The 19,218-nt window shown below is 37.4% G+C and overlaps 3 protein-coding genes and 1 pseudogene across 3 annotated transcripts; 3 read left to right on the forward strand and 1 right to left on the reverse strand.

Moving 5' to 3' along the window:
* Positions 1 to 850: 850 nt before the first annotated feature.
* LOC101299627 (protein HOTHEAD-like) lies at positions 851 to 3,486 on the forward strand. The gene is made up of 5 exons (XM_004309185.1): positions 851 to 938; positions 1,026 to 1,679; positions 1,762 to 2,159; positions 2,454 to 3,007; positions 3,094 to 3,486. The coding sequence occupies exons 1-5, from the start codon at positions 851 to 853 to the stop codon at positions 3,155 to 3,157; spliced, it is 1,758 nt and encodes a 585-aa protein (XP_004309233.1). The 3' UTR covers positions 3,158 to 3,486.
* Positions 3,487 to 5,779: 2,293 nt separating this feature from the next.
* Positions 5,780 to 6,706, forward strand: LOC101299915 (F-box protein At2g26160-like). The gene has a single exon (XM_004309186.1). The coding sequence runs from the start codon at positions 5,780 to 5,782 to the stop codon at positions 6,704 to 6,706; it is 927 nt and encodes a 308-aa protein (XP_004309234.1).
* A 5,310-nt stretch (positions 6,707 to 12,016) lies between these two features.
* LOC101300196 (F-box protein At2g26160-like) lies at positions 12,017 to 13,879 on the forward strand. The gene is made up of 3 exons (XM_004309187.1): positions 12,017 to 12,142; positions 12,193 to 12,310; positions 12,741 to 13,879. The coding sequence occupies exons 1-3, from the start codon at positions 12,017 to 12,019 to the stop codon at positions 13,877 to 13,879; spliced, it is 1,383 nt and encodes a 460-aa protein (XP_004309235.1).
* Positions 13,880 to 15,460: 1,581 nt separating this feature from the next.
* On the reverse strand, positions 15,461 to 17,615 carry LOC101300492 (annotated as a pseudogene).
* Between the last annotated feature and the right edge of the window lie 1,603 nt (positions 17,616 to 19,218).

Raw genomic sequence — 19,218 nt, forward strand, 5'->3', positions numbered from 1 at the left:
TCTGATGAGATCAGATTCAGAATTCCAGTTCATGTAATCGTAATAACTTCAACCTACCAATTGATTCATTTCATCCCTACGTTTCCAGAAATTGAACAGGACGGGGATAGGAGGATGACGAGTTCGGTTCGTTGATTCAGATCTCTTTGGGTAAAACGACATGCAGCGTAATCGACGATTTGTGGGTGAATCAGATGCAAAGAATCGAAGGCAGACGCGCGAAAGTGACGGTGCGAACTAAGGCGGAGGGCTCTGCTGTTTTCTTTTTTTTTCCTCTCTTTGACGGTGTTATTTTGGATGTTAGTCTCATACAACAGCTGATCATATCAACGGTTGAGATTAAATAATGACTGTTCGGTTCACTCGTACCAGGTGCATAGAAGAACTTTCAAAATCCTAAAGCAAAAGTTAATTGCTCGATCTTAAATTAGGTCAAGAAGTCAAGAATGAAGCTACTAATAAGACGTACATATATGGCATGGATTCCCTAGAACAGCCTAAACAATACCATTAGCATATCATATATCAATGTGCTTAATAATATCCTGAACAACTAATATGACTTTGTTCTTCGAGTGAATGAACTAATAAATTATGGTCTACATGATTGGTGTAACCAGATGTGGTGCCAGTATTAATCAAAGACATTGTATCTTTACATGAGCAGGTGAAAATTAATATTGTTCAACTAGAAAAGTGTCTGGGAAAAAGGCAAAAACATCGGCTTCGTTTTGTGCACAAAGAACGTTCGGCCCCTATGCTTCAGGGTTCAGGCTTATTTAAACAAGAGACCAGTCTTAGTTTTACGTAATAGCTAGCTCTGTAGAGATCCACAGATCAGAATCGAAGAATGGATTTCAGATGGTGGAGAAGATCATTCTCTGGAGCTTTGCTTTCTTGGATGTTCTTCTTTCTTCGCATTTCTTGTTTGGACAAAGGTATGGATTTGTTTGTGTAGAACTAACATGACACAAGATAATAGAAAACACATGTTTTTTATTTACTTAATTAATTTGTGTCTGCAGCTCCAGACTTCACATTTGTGCACGAAGCAACGTCGGCTCCGCTAGAGATTTTCTACGACTACATAATTGTCGGCGGCGGTACTGCCGGGTGTCCTCTAGCTGCTACTCTCTCGCACGGCGACGCAAAAGTCTTAGTCCTGGAACGTGGTGGCTCGCCCTACACTAACCCTAACATCACCGACATTGGCAACTTTGCTTCTGTTCTTCTGGACAAGTCTCCCACTTCCCCGGCGCAGCCCTTCACCTCCGAGGATGGTGTCTACAATGCAAGGGCACGCATCCTTGGCGGCGGCTCAGCTGTCAATGCCGGGTTTTACTCGCGTGCCAGCACGCCCTACATCAAGGAAGCGGGGTGGAACCAAAAATGGGTCGAACAGGCTTATGAATGGGTTGAACAAGTTGTGGCATTTCAACCTCCCATGTTGGAGTGGGAGACTGCTCTAAGAGATGGCTTGCTTGAAGTCGGAGTGTTGCCGAATAACGGCTATACCTTCAACCATTCCTACGGTACTAAAGTCGGAGGTACCATTTTCGACAGAGAAGGCCATAGACACACCGCCGCGGATTTGCTTGAGTATGCAAACCCGAGCAGTATCACCGTCTACTTGCATGCCATTGTGCACAAAGTTTTGTTTAGACGCATTCCCGGTAAGAGTTTAATACCAAATGATGTGACACTAAACATTTGGGTTAGCTAAGATCACTATCTTGACGTGAGTTTGATTTGTTTATGCAGGAAGGGCAAGGCCTCAAGCTTATGGTGTGATATATAAAGATGCAAATGGAGTTAGGCACCAAGCTTACCTAAACAGTGACCCCAAGAATGAGATTATATTAACAGCTGGAGCTATTGGGAGTCCTCAGCTACTGATGCTAAGTGGTATTGGGCCGGGTTACCATCTTCAGAAGCACGGCATTCAGATGGTGGTGGATCAGCCGTTGGTGGGGCAAGGAATGGCTGATAATCCAATGAACGTCCTCCTCATTCCGTCACCTCTGCCGGTTGAGGTGTCTCTGGTTCAAGTTGTAGGCATAACCAGATTTGATACCTTCATTGAAGGAGCTAGCGGATTGAGCTTGGTTTATCCTTTGGCTCAAAGGCTTGCTAAGAGCTTTAGGCTCATATTGAATGAGGTTAGTTCATTAACTTAATTTTCTCCTTCTTCAGAAATTGGGTGTACGTGAATAGATAAATTAAGGGTGTCTATAGAAATACCCTGTAGGAAAGTATGGTTATTATTATTATTATTATTATTTTCTTTTTGTAAGATTGAAATTTTCTAACTGCTGTTTTGAACTATATATACTCTATATATATATCATGGTGGTATTTGGATATGTAACACGGTTATAATCGAAGTATGCAAAAATGTAGTATAGAGTATTCCATTTCTGTACAAAGAAAATTGATGGAGCATTTGCTTGTAGGGTAATTATGAGCCTTTCAAAGTTGTACCAGAAGCCAAGCCGATAGCAGTAGACACAGTAAACGCAGTTGTGAACGGGACCCTGAGAGCTGGAGTCATCCTTGAAAAAATCACAGGTCCGCTCTCCAGAGGTCATCTAGAGCTGAGGAACCTGGATCCTGATGACACTCCGTTTGTCACATTCAACTACTTCAAAGAGCCAGAGGACTTGAGGAGGTGCATTCAGGGTATGAGGACCATTATCAGTGTGATCAATTCCAAAGCCTTTTCGAAGTTCCGTTACAAGAAGATGCCAATCGAAGCTCTCATTAAACTGATGCTGACTTTGCCGATTAACAATAGGCGAAGACATGCGAACGCTATGTTTTCCTTGGAGCAATTTTGCATAGACACAGTGATGACCATATGGCATTATCATGGAGGTTGTCAAGTTGGGAGGGTTGTGGACAAAGAGTACAGGGTGCTTGGTGTTGATTCACTTAGGGTTGTTGATGGATCCACATTTCATCAGACTCCAGGAACTAATCCTCAAGCTACAGTCATGATGCTTGGCAGGCAAGTATACACTAAGCATGTAATCATGAAACTATACTGTATGTATAGTAATCAGTTGCTAATCAATTTTCTTTCCCGTAATGTAGGTATGTGGGAGAAAGGATTGTTCATGAAAGATACCTATCTCGAAGATCAGAAGAGAAGAATTGATCGAGTACATAATGTCGATGGCGCGCGACGTTGATCAAGTACATTTCTGCAAGACATTTGAATATTTTGTAGGAGTGTAGATCTGAATTTATTATCTAGATATTTTTTTAATGTTGTACTACTGCGGATCACATCCTATAGCTAGCTAGTGAATAAAGGTATTGGTGTAGATTGTAGAAGAATAAGCTGTGGTACCCTTATTACAATGTAAGCTATCCCTATTGATATTTAATCCCCAACTTGCTGTTGTCTTGTTCAGTGAAGCAAGACATGAAAACTAAGAAGTTTACACTTGGATCTGGCTCCTCTAGAATGAAGAAGGCGTAAAGTTACGTAAATTTAATAAAATCTAGATGTTCTATATAATGTAACGGTCTTAATTGTTGACATGTTACTTTATTAATAATTTTTTAGATTTTTGTCTAAACACCGTTAACTTGACGGTAACTCTAAAATATATGGACTGCATTTTGATATCTTTTTGTTTTCATTTTGAAACAATATTGTTTATCAAGGATGTCGATCAGTTGTGGGTGATATTAATTGAATCAACTTTGACTAACAAACCCGGACTCAATAGGTTTTCTAATCTTCAAAGGCTACACATAGAGAATAGATCGAGAAGACAAAAGCTGAAGATCGAACAGATCCAAATTGTGAAAAGTTTCTTAGTCCTGTAGGGGGTCCGGAAATTAAAAGAAATCCCGGAGTCTTGAGGAATAGTACAGTCACTACAGTGCATAACCTTTTCTATGAATACAAGAGAGACTAGACTGTTTGCCTGACAGCCGAATTCAAGAACAGGCCCAAATCAGGAAAAGAAAGAGAAGCCAGCTCTGACAGAAACTGTTCATTCTATAAATAGCTAAAGTTGGGATCTGAACCTGACTCCATCTGCCGGCCGTACTGAAGACGTGAAGAACTCGCGAGCAAGACCTAGTTGAGTTCTAGGGCACAACCTGTTCAACTTTTGAGATTTCAAATTATGGATCCATCTCGAGGTACGTTTTCTTCAACATCTCTTTACTTATATATAGATTTTTTCAAGTCTTTGTTTTGGTCGATCGATCTCTTCTTTTACAGATAATACATGATTTTGATTGTATTTGCCTGCCCGGATATATATGTATGTATATTAATTTGAAGAGGATATATCATATGTTCATCCCTTAATTTGAGATTTTCTATACTCTAAAACCGTTCTCGATTGTTTGTTTTCCAGTTGCTTCTCTAGTTTTTGATTATTTTTTTTTGGGTAGTTACCTTTATGCAGGCTGTTGTGTTTGATTTTTAAGTTTGGTTCACACGAAATTCATTAGTTATATATTTGTTTGATAAACGCTGGTCGGTGATCTCTCTAATTTATCCCCTTTATTTTGATTTATCCCAGATTGGTCAGAGTTGCCTAAAAACCTTTTGGATTCAGTTATAGTGAGACTAGAGTTATTGGGAGATTACTTGCGATTTAGGGGGGTGTATTGCATTTGGATTCATACAGACTTATTTTAATCAATTGACTTTTTGAAAAGTCTACAGACTCTTTAAAAAGTCCATAGACTTTCACTGATTTCTTAAAACCATCGATTTTTATTCACAGACTTTCACTGATTTCTGAAATCTACAGATTTTATATGAATGACTTATGTAGATTTCTTAATACTTACAGAGTTACAAGAAATGAACAAAAAATAAAAATGCAATGACAAACACATAATGACACCGATTATAAGTTGAGTGTTCATCTATCTAATTTCGATGCATACCTTTATAATATTTGATTGAAATACATAAACATAGGTAACAAAAAAATTATATTAACTTAACAACACGCATAGTACGTAAACCAAAAACACATATTATAAAGTGGGACATTTAAATGTTCACAAGTTTAATTCATGTACGCTAATATAATAATATATGATCATGTGGTTCTAATATCAAGAGTTAGTAGATAATATTTTAGGTTATCGAGGGTTCCAAGCATTACAATTGAAATACAACAAAATATTAACATTCAAAAAACATTGAAAAGAATAGGTAGAATAGAACATTGATAGCACAAAATATTATAAAAAAATATAAAAAAGATGATGTATTGTAGGATCAACATATTCACATGTAAAGAGAAAGTCTGTCGTAGACTTTTCCAAATCTTTGCTCTAGTGGATGGAAAAATATTGGAGTTTTGGTGTGTGTAATTTACACTACAAAGTCTACAATTATCTATGAGTTATTAATTCCATAAGTATGAATGATATTTTGAATACATCTAAACTTCTATTCATTTTAAAAAGTCTTAATTGAATACCCAGTCTTAATTGAATACCTCTGAATTTTGGTGGAATTCATAATGATTTTTTAAAATCTAGTTGAATACACCCAGACTTTGATGGACTTTTAAAAATCTGTATTGAATATACCTAGACTTTCAAATTCCATAGACTTCATTAAAACTTCAACTAATTCCATATACAATACACTCCCCTTAGTATTGTCTGTAAATCGTGGTATTGGGTAGCAAAGGATAATAAAAACATATTTGCTGCAAGACAATGTTGTCATCCTCCTCCAATGCTCTTGATTAACACTGACAAAGAAGATACATGGAAGGTATACAACGTCATGGATAATAAGCTTCTTGATTTGGAAGTAAGAGTGCCAAATACTCGGTTTTGTGGGTCTTCGAAAGGATGGTTGATATTTGTGGAGAAAAATTTGGCAGTAACTCTCTTTAATCCGTTCCTTAGGGTTAGAGGGAGGAGAGAGAAACAAAATTCAATTATCCACCTCCCTCCATTGTTGTCCCCAACAGTGGCAGAGAAATTTTATCGTGGAGACTTAGATTATTATGTTCGCAAGGCTATGATTTCAGCAGACCCATTAGTAAGTACAACTGAGTGCATTGTTGTGGTCATAACTCAGCCCTTTTCCCAGTTGGCTTTTCTTAGACTCGGGAAAGACTCAACTTGGACTTATGTTGACGTACGTTACCGTGCTCGTGGATTTCATGAAGTAGTTTTTCTTGAAGATAAGTTGTATGGTGTCCAATGTGATAGTAGAGTTTTATCTTGTGAGATCAACACTCGTTTTCACTCCGGTCTAAAAATAGCTGCACGCAAAGTTCAAACTGTTTGTTACAGCAAGAAATATCTAGTGTATTCAAATGAGAAAGACTTGTTGCTGGTTCATAGACATATGGAGGAAGTGGATGCAAGACGTACACTGAAATTCGTAATCTATAAACTGAATTTCAATAAGCGTAAGTGGATTGAGATAAATACTCTAGGGGATGCTGCTCTCTTTGTGGGTGATAACTCATCTTTCTTGGTGTCGGCTTCAAGTTTTCGAGGATGTATACCAAATTGCATATACTATAGTCACGATAGTAATAATTTGGATGTACGCTTGGGACCTGACGGTCCTCATGATTTTGGCGTGTATGATGTTGAAAATAAAGGGTTTCTAACCATTGACACCACACATGTTTCAACTCTAGTCAAGATGAGCGAGCAACCACCAATCTGGATTCTGCCAACAATTAAGCTGTGAACTTGTGTATCTTTTTTTACTTTTAGTTTCTGCACTGTCAGTTTCCTTGATCAATGTAACAATGTCCGTTGGTTTTATAATTTATATTCTCTCATTAAAATTCAACTGTAGAAAATAATTAAATGTATCTCCCACAGTTACGTAGGGATACAGTAAACAAATTGATTATCAACTGATTAGTAGACAATTTCTTGAGCATATGCCCAATCATAAATTCTGCCTGAGGATCAGTTCTCAATCAATTTTGAGTACAAGTGATGACCATGCTATGTTTTCCTTGGAGCAATTTTGCATAGACACAGTGTGCTATGTCTATGACCATAGGCATTAAACTCTATTGACAAAGAGTACAGGATGCTTGGTGTTGATTCACTCACGGTTGTTGATGGATCCACATTTCATCAAACTCCTGGAACTAATCCTCAAGCTATAGTCATGATGCTTGGCAGGGAAGTATATACAAAACTTGTACTCATGAAACAGTATAGTGATCATTTGCTATCAATTTTCTTTCCCGTGATGTAGGTATGTGGGAGAAAGGATCGTTCATGAAAGATAGCTATCTTGAAGATCAGAAGAGAAAAATTGATCGAGTACACAATGTCAATGGCGTGTGCTGTTGATCAAGTGCATTCTCGAAGACATTTTAATATTCTATAGATAGATCTGAATTTATAGAGTTAATTATCTTAGATATTTTTTGACTGTTAGACTACTGTGGATCACATCCTAGCTAGTGAATAAAGCTATTGGTTTAGAAGTATGAGCAGTGGTAGATGGACCTTTTTCTTTATGTGTGATTTAAGGTCCCCTTATTACATTGTAAGCTATCTCTATTGATAATTTGATATTCAGTCCCGAGCTTGCTGCTGTCTTGTTCAGCGAAGCAAAACACGAAAACTAAGAAGTTAGTGCTTTCTTTATTTAGTTTATCAGGATGCGAGGACGTTGCAGCAAACTAAGTGAAATTACCTTGGAGAAGGTTTCCTAATCTTCAAAGGCTACAAATAGATAATAGAGAAGACAAAAGCTGAAGAGCAAATCCAAATCGTGGAGAGTTTCCTAGTTGTAGGAGGGTCCGGAAAATACCTGGAGTCTCTTGAGGACTACAAAACTTTTCTATATATAAACAGAGGAAAGAAACAGAAGCCAACTCTGACAGAGTTCTAGGGTACAACCTGTTCAACTTCTGAAGTCTCAAATTATGGATCCACCTCCGGGTACGTGTCCTTCAACATCTCTTTTCTTATCAGATTGGTCAGAGTTGCCTAAGGAACTACTGGCTTCAGTTTTAGAGAGACTAGAGTTATTGGGAGATTACTTGCGATTTAGTATTGTCTGTAAATCGTGGTATTGGGTAGCAAAGGATAATAAAACCATATTTTCTGCGAGGCAAAGTTGTCATCCTCCTCCAATGCTCTTGATTAATACCGACAATGAAGATACATGGAAGGTATACAACGTCATGGATAATAAGCTTCTTGATATGGAAGTAAGATTGCCAAATACTCGGTTTTGTGGGTCTTCGAAAGGATGGTTGATATTTGTGGAGAAAAATTTGGCAGTAACTCTCTTTAATCCGTTCCTTAGGGTTAGAGGGAGGAGAGAGAAACAAAATTCAATTATCCACCTCCCTCCATTGTTGTCCCCAACAGTGGCAGAGAAATTTTATCGTGATGCTCTGTTCTGATTATGGGCGGTTCAGGTACTCAATGGAGTGATAAGGTTTCTAACTATTTTTGTCTTACACAGGTTTTTCGTGCCAGTATCCCTTCACCTGTGCCTCACTGACTTAAGGTATTGCCTCTCAATTACAATGTTGATGTCTGGGTTTTTATACACTTGGTGTTAGGCTACAAATTGTATGATAGTTCATTGGATAGTTTGTCTCCTTTTCATTTACTAACTCGGCAGATGGGGTGATTGCAATTTGAGTTTGTTTTGGTCTCTAGGTTTGTTTGTGTTTCGTTCGTTGCATTGTTCCTGTCGTAATTTGGGGTCAGTTTGGTTTTATTGTTTACTGATTGTTGTTGTTGGGTTAATTGTAATGATAAAGAGCACTAATAAAACTGTAAAGCAATTTGTGAAATGATTATCAATTTTGATTTCAGTTAATTAATCAACCGACGGTTGCTGAAATAGAAAAGGAGTAGCTGTTCAATTCTATGCTTCATAGATATCATGAAAAAAGGTGAGCCTCAATGATGTGTTTTTCTGGCTTTCATGTTGTTTAGCTTTAGTTTATTTCAACATGGATTAAATTTGTCGTCTCTTTCAGTCTATTTTATATTTTTAGTCTATGTATTCAACAGTATGATTTCAAATTGGAAAAGCTCTACCTTTGGTTATATTCTACCTGTTGTGCAAATGCTTATTTTCGTGCAAATGCTTATTTTCTTGCAAATTATACTGTGGTAGAAAAGGTCATTCAAGAAGACATTAGAATAGTTTCAGCCACTTCTGTAAGGCTAGAGGGAGAGAGGTACAACGTTAAATTGTGATTTGAGAACTACTGGATGGATGAACTGATAGTGAAACGTATAGCATTACGTTTATATCTGACAGATAAAAAACCGACGACTTGCTTGGTATCCTTAATTCTCTTTGGTATACGTCATTTGTATATCCGATCTTCGGTATGGTTATGAATATTTTTAAGTTGATTGTATTCTTTGTATAACAGCTCTGAAAAGGTACTTTAATTGCATTAAGTGGCATTGGCTGAGGTCGCTCCTGAGGTCATTTTATACAAATTGAGCTCTGGGTTTGTGTGTCATGTGTCTACTTTTCAATTTCAGTTTCAGTCTTCTTTCTTTTTTGCAGGTGGAGGCTCTTTTGATTTTTTTGATCAAGTTTCGCAATCAAGTTGATTGTATTCTTTGTATAACAGCTCTGAAAAGGTACTTTAATTGCATTAAGTTTTGCTTCGGTCTTTCAAGTTACTATGCATGTAATATGGAAGGGAGCAACTGTGGTTTTTGTTATATCAAGCAATCGGTTTCTATTACAAATAGGAAAAACTATTTTCCCAACGTTCATTGTGTAGTTGTGAACTATGATTATTTCTTTGGTCTTCCTGTAAAGAACCCAGAATGAGATATCATATAGTTTGAGGCTAAAAGGCTTTGCAGACTAGCATGTGTGAGAATTAATTTGGTTTGTCAAAGTTTAGATTTTGGATCTGGAATTGAGATTTTTGTGGGCTTTGTTGTTTTAATAGCTATTGAAAGATAGTTTCTTAGTGGCCATTGTGTGAAATAGCGTTGGTACATGATTGTAAGATAATTTGTTTTTGGTGATTGACTAAATGGGCACAAACGTTTGTCGTTTCAATTTTACGATCAGTTGTTTGACTGTTAGATTGTCGGGTTTGTTTGGATTTGGTTTTTTAGTTCTTTGAAATTTGGAAATCTGGGTTTTGGGTTTGAGAAAACCTTGAAGGAGTTTTCATGATTTTGAAGGTTATATATCAGAATCAAGTTTCTTATGTGCTACTGTTGTGGACAAATGGTACATTCCAAGGTCCTATGCTTTGCATACTAACAATTAAGACCCTCCAGGGGCCAGCCATGGAGTACGCAGAAGTTGAAGACCTTTTATTTTTCTAGTCTTAGAGAACATCAAACAATTCAACTATTTTTTCCATTTTACGGAAATCTAGATTTTATCAAACAATCAAATTCGAAAAAGGAATTGATGCTTTCACTGGCTATTGCCTCATTCTTTTCTTTAATCTCGATTTAATTTTGAACCATTGGAGGTGTCTTTTTGTGTTTGTATATGAATGGTTATGCATAAAAAAGGGACCTTTTGTTTTTGCACATATTTTTGAGCAATTGTGTTTGACCTTCTCAACTGCTCTTGCAAATTATACTGTCATTTTTCCTTATCAGTTTCCAATTCATTAAGTTGCAACTTATATGCAATTCATGGTAAATTTCATAATTCTGATTATGTGGGAACTTTCACCTTCTACAAATACCCACACGTTTTTTGGTAGCGAAAGAAAATTAATAAAGATCCCATCAAAAACAAATCCACTTAATTAGCAAAAACTGATTGCTCAAATGGTTAATTTCCAGGCATCTGTTACCGTGATACTGTCTGTAGCCATTCAAATGGCTGATTACTGTACGATGAAAGTCTTCGACCGTATCTTGGTTTCTTAGTATGGTCTCATTTTAGCTTCGAGATATAACCACGCACGCGCGAAGCGCGGGTTTCAAAGCTAGTGATGTTTAAGGGGGGGAGACGTACATTGAAATTTGTAATATATAAACTGAATTTCAACAAGCGCAAGTGGATCGAGATAAATACTTTAGGTGATGTTGCTCTCTTTGTGGGTGATAACCCTTCATTTTGTATGTCGGCATCAAGTTTCCGAGGATGTCTACCAAATTCCGTATACTTTAGCCATGATAGTAACAATGAAGATGAAGTCTTGGGAGCTGATGGTCCTCATGATTTTGGCGTGTGTGATTTTGAAAATAAACGGTTTTTAACTATCGACACCATACATGTTTCAACTCTAGCCAAGATGAGCAAGCAACCACCGATTTGGATTGTGCCAACATTTCAGCTATAACCTTGTGTATTTTTCCTTCTTCTTTTTTTTATTTGGTTCACTATGCTGCTTCATGCCAATGGATTAGCACTTTTAACTTACAAGAAGGTTAGCTAGTGAAGTATGAAATGAATATACTAGATGAGATACTGTAACAAACAATTTGTAGTAATTAATGTCCCAAGTATACTTCTTGAAAAATATGATCATTTGAATTGAGGCTACAGTTAGAATTACAATTAAACTATAATGAAAATCCAAGAAGCAATTGTACTATAATCTCTACTTCGTAAGTATGAGGTTGAGAGATAAAAATGAGGAGTTAAAAATGTAATATATATAAGAACATAAGATCACCATGGACTGCCCTTCGATATTTTCTAGCTAGCCATCGATGATCGATCGATCTTTAGCACTATGAAATCAGTTCTCCTTGTTATGGACAAAACTAGGACTTCATAGTGGTTGAAACATAAGTATAGTTTATGCAAAAAGCATTTGATATCCTTTTGTTTTCATTTTGAAACCATTCTCATTAGTCAGGGATGTGGCTTTTTTCACATTAATAACTTGAGTTATTTTCCATTGGTGGGTAATCTGAATTAAATCAACTTCGACTGATAGACCCAAGACCCTGACTCAATAGGTTTCCTAATCTTTCAAGGCTACGCACAGAATGAAGAAGAAAAAATAACATATCCAAACTGCAGAGAGTTTCCTAGTTGTAGAAGGTTCCGAAAAGTAAAATGTATCCCGGTGTCCTGAGGAATAGTACAATAGAAAAGGATTTGAGCTTTTCTATAAATAGAGGGAGAGATCAGGGTATTAGCTTGAAAGCCCAATACAAGAGTACAAGACCGGGCCCAAATCAGGTAAACAAACAGAAGCCAGTTCTGACAGAAACTGTTCCTTCTATAAATAGCTAAAGTTGGGGTCTAAACCTGACTCCATCTCTGCCGGCCGGACCGAAGACTTCAAGAACCTTCGAGCAAGACGTAGTAGAGTTTTAGGGCACAACCTTGTTATGGATCCATCTCGAGGTACGTTTTTCTTCAACATCTCTGTTCTTATATATATATATATATAGATTTTCAAGTCTTTGTTTTGGTCGACCGATCTCTTCTATTGCAGTTAATTCATGTTCTTGATACATATATATTAATTTGAAGGAGGATCTATATGGCTGCTACGTATAGCATATGTTCATCCTTAACTTTAGATTTTCTGTTCTCGGTTGTTTTGATTTCCTGTTGCTTCTCTAGTTTAGATTGTTTTTGGGTAGTTTACCTTTATGCTGGCTGTTGTGTTTTGTTTGATTTATTTTCTTCCATGAGAGGATTTTTGGGTAATAATTAAGGTTTATAAGTTTGGTTCATACGAAATTCATATTCATTAGTTATATATTTGTTTGATAAAACTCTGGTCAGTGATCATCTCTCTAATATTTTTCCCTTTATTTTGGTTTATCAGATTGGTCACAGTTGCCTAAGAACCTGTTGAATTCAGTTTTAGGGAGGCTAGAGTTATTGGGAGATTATTTGCGGTTTAGTATTGTCTGTAAACCATGGTATTGGGTAGCAAAGGATAATAAAAACATATTTGCTACAAGGCAAAGTTGTCATCCTCCTCCAATGCTCTTGATTAATACCGACAATGAAGATACATGGAAGGTATACAACGTCATGGATAATAAGCTTCTTGATATGGAAGTAAGATTGCCAAATACTCGGTTTTGTGGGTCTTCAAAAGGATGGCTGATATATGTGGAGAAGAATAATTATGCCATTACCCTTGTAAATCCATTCTTTAGGGTTAGAGGGAGGAGAGAGAAACAAAATTCACTTATCCACCTTCCTCCATTGTTGCCCCCTATAAACGATTTTTATCGTCAACACTTTGATTATTTGGTTCACAAGGTTGTAATTTCAGCAGACCCATTACTGAATGCAAATGAGTGCATTGTTGTGGTCATAACTGAGCCTTTTTCCCAACTGGCTTTTATTCGACTCGGGAAAGACTCAACCTGGACTTTTGTTGACTGGCGTCACCGTGCTCGTGGGTTTTGTGAAGTTGTTTTTCTTGAAGGCAAGTTATATGGTGTTCAATGTGATAACAGGGTTTTATCTTGTGAGATCAACTCTCGTTTTCATTCCGGCCTAAAAATAGTTGCACGGAGCTTTCTTATAAATTGGACCAAGAATTATCTGGTGTATTTAAATGAGAAAGGATTGTTGTTAGTTCACAGGCTGATTGTTAAGGATGAGGATGGGAGACCGCGTACTGTGAAATTTGTAATTTATAAACTGAATTTCAATAAGCGCAAGTGGATTGAGATAAATACTTTAGGTGATGTTGCTCTCTTTGTGGGTGATAACTCTTCATTTTCTGTGACGGCGTCAAGTTTCCGAGGATGTCTACCAAATTCCGTATACTTTAGCCATGATAGTAACAGTCAAGAAGAAGTCTTGGGAGCTGATGGTCCTCATGATTTTGGTGTGTATGATTTTGAAAATAAACGGTTTTTAACCATCGACGCCGTACATGTTTCAACTCTAGCCAAGTTGAGCAAGCAACCACCGATTTGGATCGTGCCAACATTTCAGCTGTAACCTTGTGTATTTTTCCTTCTTTTTTTTCTTTTTTTCTTGTGGTTCTACTGTTGGGTTGTAGGATCCATGTAGCGTTTGTTGTATTGTTTTTTTTCTTTCTTTATTGAAAGATTTTAAATGGGGAAAATTTTACCAAATCAGTTGTGATGATTCAGCCTTCATTGATTTTATACTCGTTTCAACATTCTGTTTTATTCTAAAAATAATAATAATAATTTATGTTCTTCCATGAATGGAGACAGCAATATTAGTACACAATGCCATTTAAATGCAAAAATTAATAATATTAAAGGTAAAACTTAAATGCTGACCAAATATATATATATATATATATATATATATTTATAGTTCCTATCCAGAGCGAAATTTTGTTCTGAAATTAATGTGTGAAGTTCCTTGACTAACTTTTCGGTCATATTTCCATATCTTCATTGTACAGTTTATTGATATTAATGTATAGATCATTCTTATAAAATTTCATTCAAATTGATGATCATATTATATATATAGGCCTTTTCAGATACGGACGTCCGTATTTATTCAAAAGGTACGGATTTCCTTAATTGACATACTTTTCGATCATATTTTCTCATCTCAACCATTCATCTTTTAGGTATATATGAGTAGATCATCTCTACAAACTTTTAACCAAATTGATAATCATTAAGGTAGTCAAAACTGTGAATTACACAAACGGTTCATGTTGAACAGATTTGGTTCGTTCATTAAAATCATATAGTTTCGATACCTTAACGATTATCAATTTGACTGAAAATTTGTAGAGATGATCTACTCATATATACCTACAATGTGAATGGTTAAGATGAGAAAATATGATCTAAAAATGGGTCAATTAAGAAAATCCGTACATTTTGAATAAATACGGATATTTAGACTTGATAATATCTATATATATTTATATATATATATATGTGTGTGCGCGTGTGTGTGTGTGTTAGAATATTCAAACTTAAGCGAGTTGGAAGCATTCCTTGAGATTACAGAAGCAATCTTGGCCGACATTACAACATCAAGGCTCCCATGTCTCTACTTATGCCTGTTGCTTTCTCCATTCCCGCCTCTGTCTTTCACTAAAGCCACACAGATTACGATTATAGTGCAGAGCAATAAAGTAAAACACTAGAATTTACATTAACGTAGTGTAGCATTCCACTCAAATGCACGATGTTTCTGATAATCTCTACAATCAATCTCTCAATGCACGCCTGATTGACTGAACTACTGGTCCGATCTAGATCAATTGACCCTCCACGACAAGTATGGCAAGTAAACCATGCTGCTTCATGCCAATGGATTAGCACTTTTGACTTACAAGAAGGCTAGCCAGTGTTTGAAATGAATATACTAGATGAGATACTGTAACAAAGAATTTGTAGTAATTAATGTCCCAAGTATACTTTTTGAAAAATATGATGATTTGAATTAAGGCTACAGTTAGAATTACAATTATAATACTCATCCTAATGTAAAGATATTGAAGAAAAAGATGCAGGAAATGGCCTCAACTTGAAATGTTAAAACTTAAATGGAGGTAGAAAATCCCTTTAATATTGGCTGGTATTAGCAAGGATGTCTAACACTGCATGCATTTATATCCTCATTTTGAGGGTGGCTAGTAACCCCAACTAGAAACTCGGGAGCCTTACCGTCCACCTCTATGACACTTGTGCCGGGGGCCTTCTGTATACCTACCTCTCTTCTTCATCAACCTCCTTGTTCTTGTTGCATCAGCCCATCTATTATTAGCAGCAAAAATGTTTGATAGAAGCACGTAAACCCCACTGTCTTGCCACTCAAGTTGCAGGAGACGGTCTAATGTTTCTTGCGAGAGCTCAGCATCATCTTTGGCCTTGCAAGCACTTAGAAGAGCTCCTAATATCAGCACATCAGGTTGCATAGGCATGGTGTTTATCAATTTCTGAGCATCATCCAGGAGTCCAGCTCTACATAGCAAATCAACCATGCATCCACAGTGTTCTAATCTTGGAGACACAGACTATGAGGTGGACTTATCATTTCATAAAAGTATCCGCGACCTTCATCAATCAAACCGGAATGGCAGCAAGCTGTCAAGACGGCTAGAAAAGTAACCGCATTTGGCCTGATTCCCGACCTAGTCATTTCTTCAAACTTTTTGAGTGACTCATCCCCATGACCATGCATGGCTAACCCACCTAGCAATGCATTCCAAGTAGATACATTCCCACAAGGCAATTCACTGAAAGTACGCAATGCCATGTTTATACAGCCACACTTGGCATACATGTCGATCAGAGCTGTTCCGATATGCACATCCCATTTGATACCCTTACGATCAATATACTCATGCAACCATCTACCATAATCAAGTGCCCCAAGACTGGCACAAGCTGAAAGCACACTAGAAAGTATAATCTTATCAGGCTGTATTCCCAAAGTCTGCATTTCACAAAACAAATCTAACGACTCCCTCGGAAGTTTACATTGCACGTATCCACTTATCAAGCTAGTCCAAGACACAATGTCTCTTTCAGGAAGCTCATCAAAAACCCGCTTCGCCTCACACAGACTCTCACACTTAACAAGTTAACATACATATCCACAACAGCAATGCCCACCACCAAATCCATCCCCAACGAATGCTTCAAAATCAATCCATGAACACCCTTCCCCACATTCAAATACCCCATCCTTCCACACGCCACAACCACACTAACAAAACTCGCCGCATTCGGCTTCACATCCATCCTCAAAAACAACTCCACAGCCTCACCATACAACCCTGCCTTGACATGCCCCGAAACCAAACCAGTCCAAGACACCACATCCCTCACACGCATTTCATCAAACACCTTCTTCACATCACCACACTCCCCACAAACACTACAAAAATGCACAAGCGAGTTCTTAACATAAACATCACACACAAAAGTAGGGGTCATCATTTGGCCCAAAAGCCTGGCCCGGCCCATCAAAAAGCCCATCTCGGCCTGGCCCATAGGGCATGAGGCCGGACAAGAGCGGAGGGTTCAAAGCCTCAGCCAGGCCCGCGGCCCGACCCATTACATGCCCATTAAAACCCGCCCGGATCGGGTCTAAAAAATCCATCTAAAACCCTGTCTAAAAGCCCTTTCAATTGTTTTATCAATGTTTTTATGAAGTTATTAGTTAAATATGTGAACTAATTAATTGATTAAGTCATATTTTTCTTTGATTTTTTATTACATTTAGTTCAATCATTAACAAATCTTAACTTTTTCATAGTTTTTAGTTTTATTTTGATAAAAATCTATTATGTATATAATAAGCCCGGCCCAACCCATCCAAAAAACCCAACCCGGCTCGGCCCTAAAAAGCCCGTAAGGCCCGGGCCTGTGGACAGCTCGTGGGTTTTGATTTTTTTAAATAGCCCGGCCCGGCTCTATAATTTAGAAAAACATGATTAAGGCCCGGCCCAAATCCATAAGGCTTGGGTAGGGCCGGCCGGCTGGGCTTTTTGACGACTCCTACACAAAACCCATCTTCACAAGTTCACAACCACACCATGAACCTGTCTACCTTCTCTTATCCCAAAAAACTTAACACAAGATTTCAACACCGTCGGAATAGTAAACATATCAGGCACAAGCCCATCTCTAACTATCCTTCTATAAACCAAAACAGCCTCCCTAGACTTTTCACCATTACCATAGCTAGAGATCAACATGTTAAACGGAAAGAAGAGCTCACATGGCATGATGGCAATCAACTTGTTTCAGAAATCCACCAGCGTAATCAAAATGGGTTACAGATTTTCCCAAGAACTTAACAACGTTTCTGTTTTTCGAAAGAAGAACTTAACAACATTGGTGGCAAACAAGTCATTGCAAGCCAGGCATGTGTTGGGCATTTTTGTCTTTTGTATTTTGTTCATTTCGAGGCATATTGTTTGCCATGTACATATGTATAATTTATCCAAATCTCAGCTTGACTAACCCTTTTTGAAAGGAAAAATCATATTCATTCTTAAACCTCACAAATCACAAGCCATAAGAAAAATAAGTAACAAGCAAACTTACCAACCACATTTTACTTGCCTGTCTAATACCGGTCATATAAATTTGTATCGAAAATAGATGTGCTGAATTAAAAAGTCAAGACGCCAATGACATTGTATCAAGTGTGTAGAAACCGGTTAACGATTTTAGGAGAAGATGTGAAACATCTATGGCGCATTGTGTTTGTTGCTTTGGTCAAATGTGTATTGCATTTGGATCCCCTATTTTACAAACGTATTTCGAATCGGAAGTTTAGGATTTATAATGTGTTGAGATAGGAAGTTCAATATCTCTTAGTTTCCAGCTCGTACACAACCATGCTGCGTTTTACCAACTGCTTTCTCTTTCTAATCGGGCTTCGGGTCGTGTTTGGGCCGGCTCACGACAGGTCACTTCTTAACGAGCTCGGGTTTGGGCCGGTCCATTTACTCAAATGTAAGGCTCGACCCGACCCGACCCACGACCGAAACCTACAACGTGGTGGGTCGTGCTTGGGCCGGGTTCATGAACGGGCCGTGTCGGGCCCATTTCGTGCCGAAAATTGAAAATAGTCGAGCTGAATGTCTTATACCACCCCTACTACTCTTATAATCTAAACTTTTAATTATACATGATACGATTACAAATCAAATCTAATTCATACAGTCTATTGATCATTTTTTTTTCTTTGTCAACAAACTAAAGAAATAAGTGATAAATGCTCATTGTTCACAATTAATAAATTTTTAGGCAAAACTTCTTGTGAGTCTAAGGGAATCTAAATTTATACTCAAATAAATAATTATTAGTATATAAGTTTATTGTTCACACTCAAAACTAAGTTTATTTTTATAAATATGTTATCTTCATATTAGAAATGGAAAAAAAAATATATATTATATTTTATAGCAGGCCGGGCCAGGCAGTGGGTCTTAAATTATCGTGCTCGGGTCGGGCCGAGTTCATGGGCTCATTTTTCTAGGCCTAGCCCAACCCATTAAAATAACGTGCTTGGACCGGGCAAAATCGTTAACGGGCTTGTGCCGTACCGAGCCACTTTTAAACGTACCGTGCTCGTGCTTAGCGGCCCGTTTGCCACCTCTACTTATTACCACTGAATTAAGTTGTTACACTTTTTTACAAAATAAGAAAAACGAAACTCATGTGAATCTAGAGTCATTTAGATACTTCGGCAAAGAATATAGGGATAGTCATTAGTCCATTACATTTACCCTAAAAAAAAAAAAAAAAAAAACCGTTGAGTAAGAGAGAAAGGAAATAGAACGAGAAATTGAAAGCCGAGTCCGCGCATTGGTAAAACCT

Source organism: Fragaria vesca, linkage group LG7 (genome assembly GCF_000184155.1).
Source record: "Fragaria vesca subsp. vesca linkage group LG7, FraVesHawaii_1.0, whole genome shotgun sequence".
In the NCBI taxonomy this organism is placed as follows: Eukaryota; Viridiplantae; Streptophyta; class Magnoliopsida; order Rosales; family Rosaceae; genus Fragaria; species Fragaria vesca.

What these genes read in the sequence shown, in the direction of transcription:
- LOC101299627 (XM_004309185.1), top strand. Translation starts at nt 851, where the DNA reads ATGGATTTCAGATGGTGGAGAAGATCATTCTCTGGAGCTTTGCTTTCT. An exon ending in CATTTCTTGTTTGGACAAAG is followed by an intron (nt 939 to 1,025) that starts GTATGGATTTGT and finishes TTGTGTCTGCAG; the next exon opens with CTCCAGACTTCACATTTGTG. An exon ending in TAGACGCATTCCCGGTAAGA is followed by an intron (nt 1,680 to 1,761) that starts GTTTAATACCAA and finishes TTGTTTATGCAG; the next exon opens with GAAGGGCAAGGCCTCAAGCT.
- LOC101299915 (XM_004309186.1), top strand. Translation starts at nt 5,780, where the DNA reads ATGGATAATAAGCTTCTTGATTTGGAAGTAAGAGTGCCAAATACTCGG.
- LOC101300196 (XM_004309187.1), top strand. Translation starts at nt 12,017, where the DNA reads ATGTATCCCGGTGTCCTGAGGAATAGTACAATAGAAAAGGATTTGAGC. An exon ending in CAAGACCGGGCCCAAATCAG is followed by an intron (nt 12,143 to 12,192) that starts GTAAACAAACAG and finishes TTCTATAAATAG; the next exon opens with CTAAAGTTGGGGTCTAAACC. An exon ending in TGTTATGGATCCATCTCGAG is followed by an intron (nt 12,311 to 12,740) that starts GTACGTTTTTCT and finishes TTGGTTTATCAG; the next exon opens with ATTGGTCACAGTTGCCTAAG.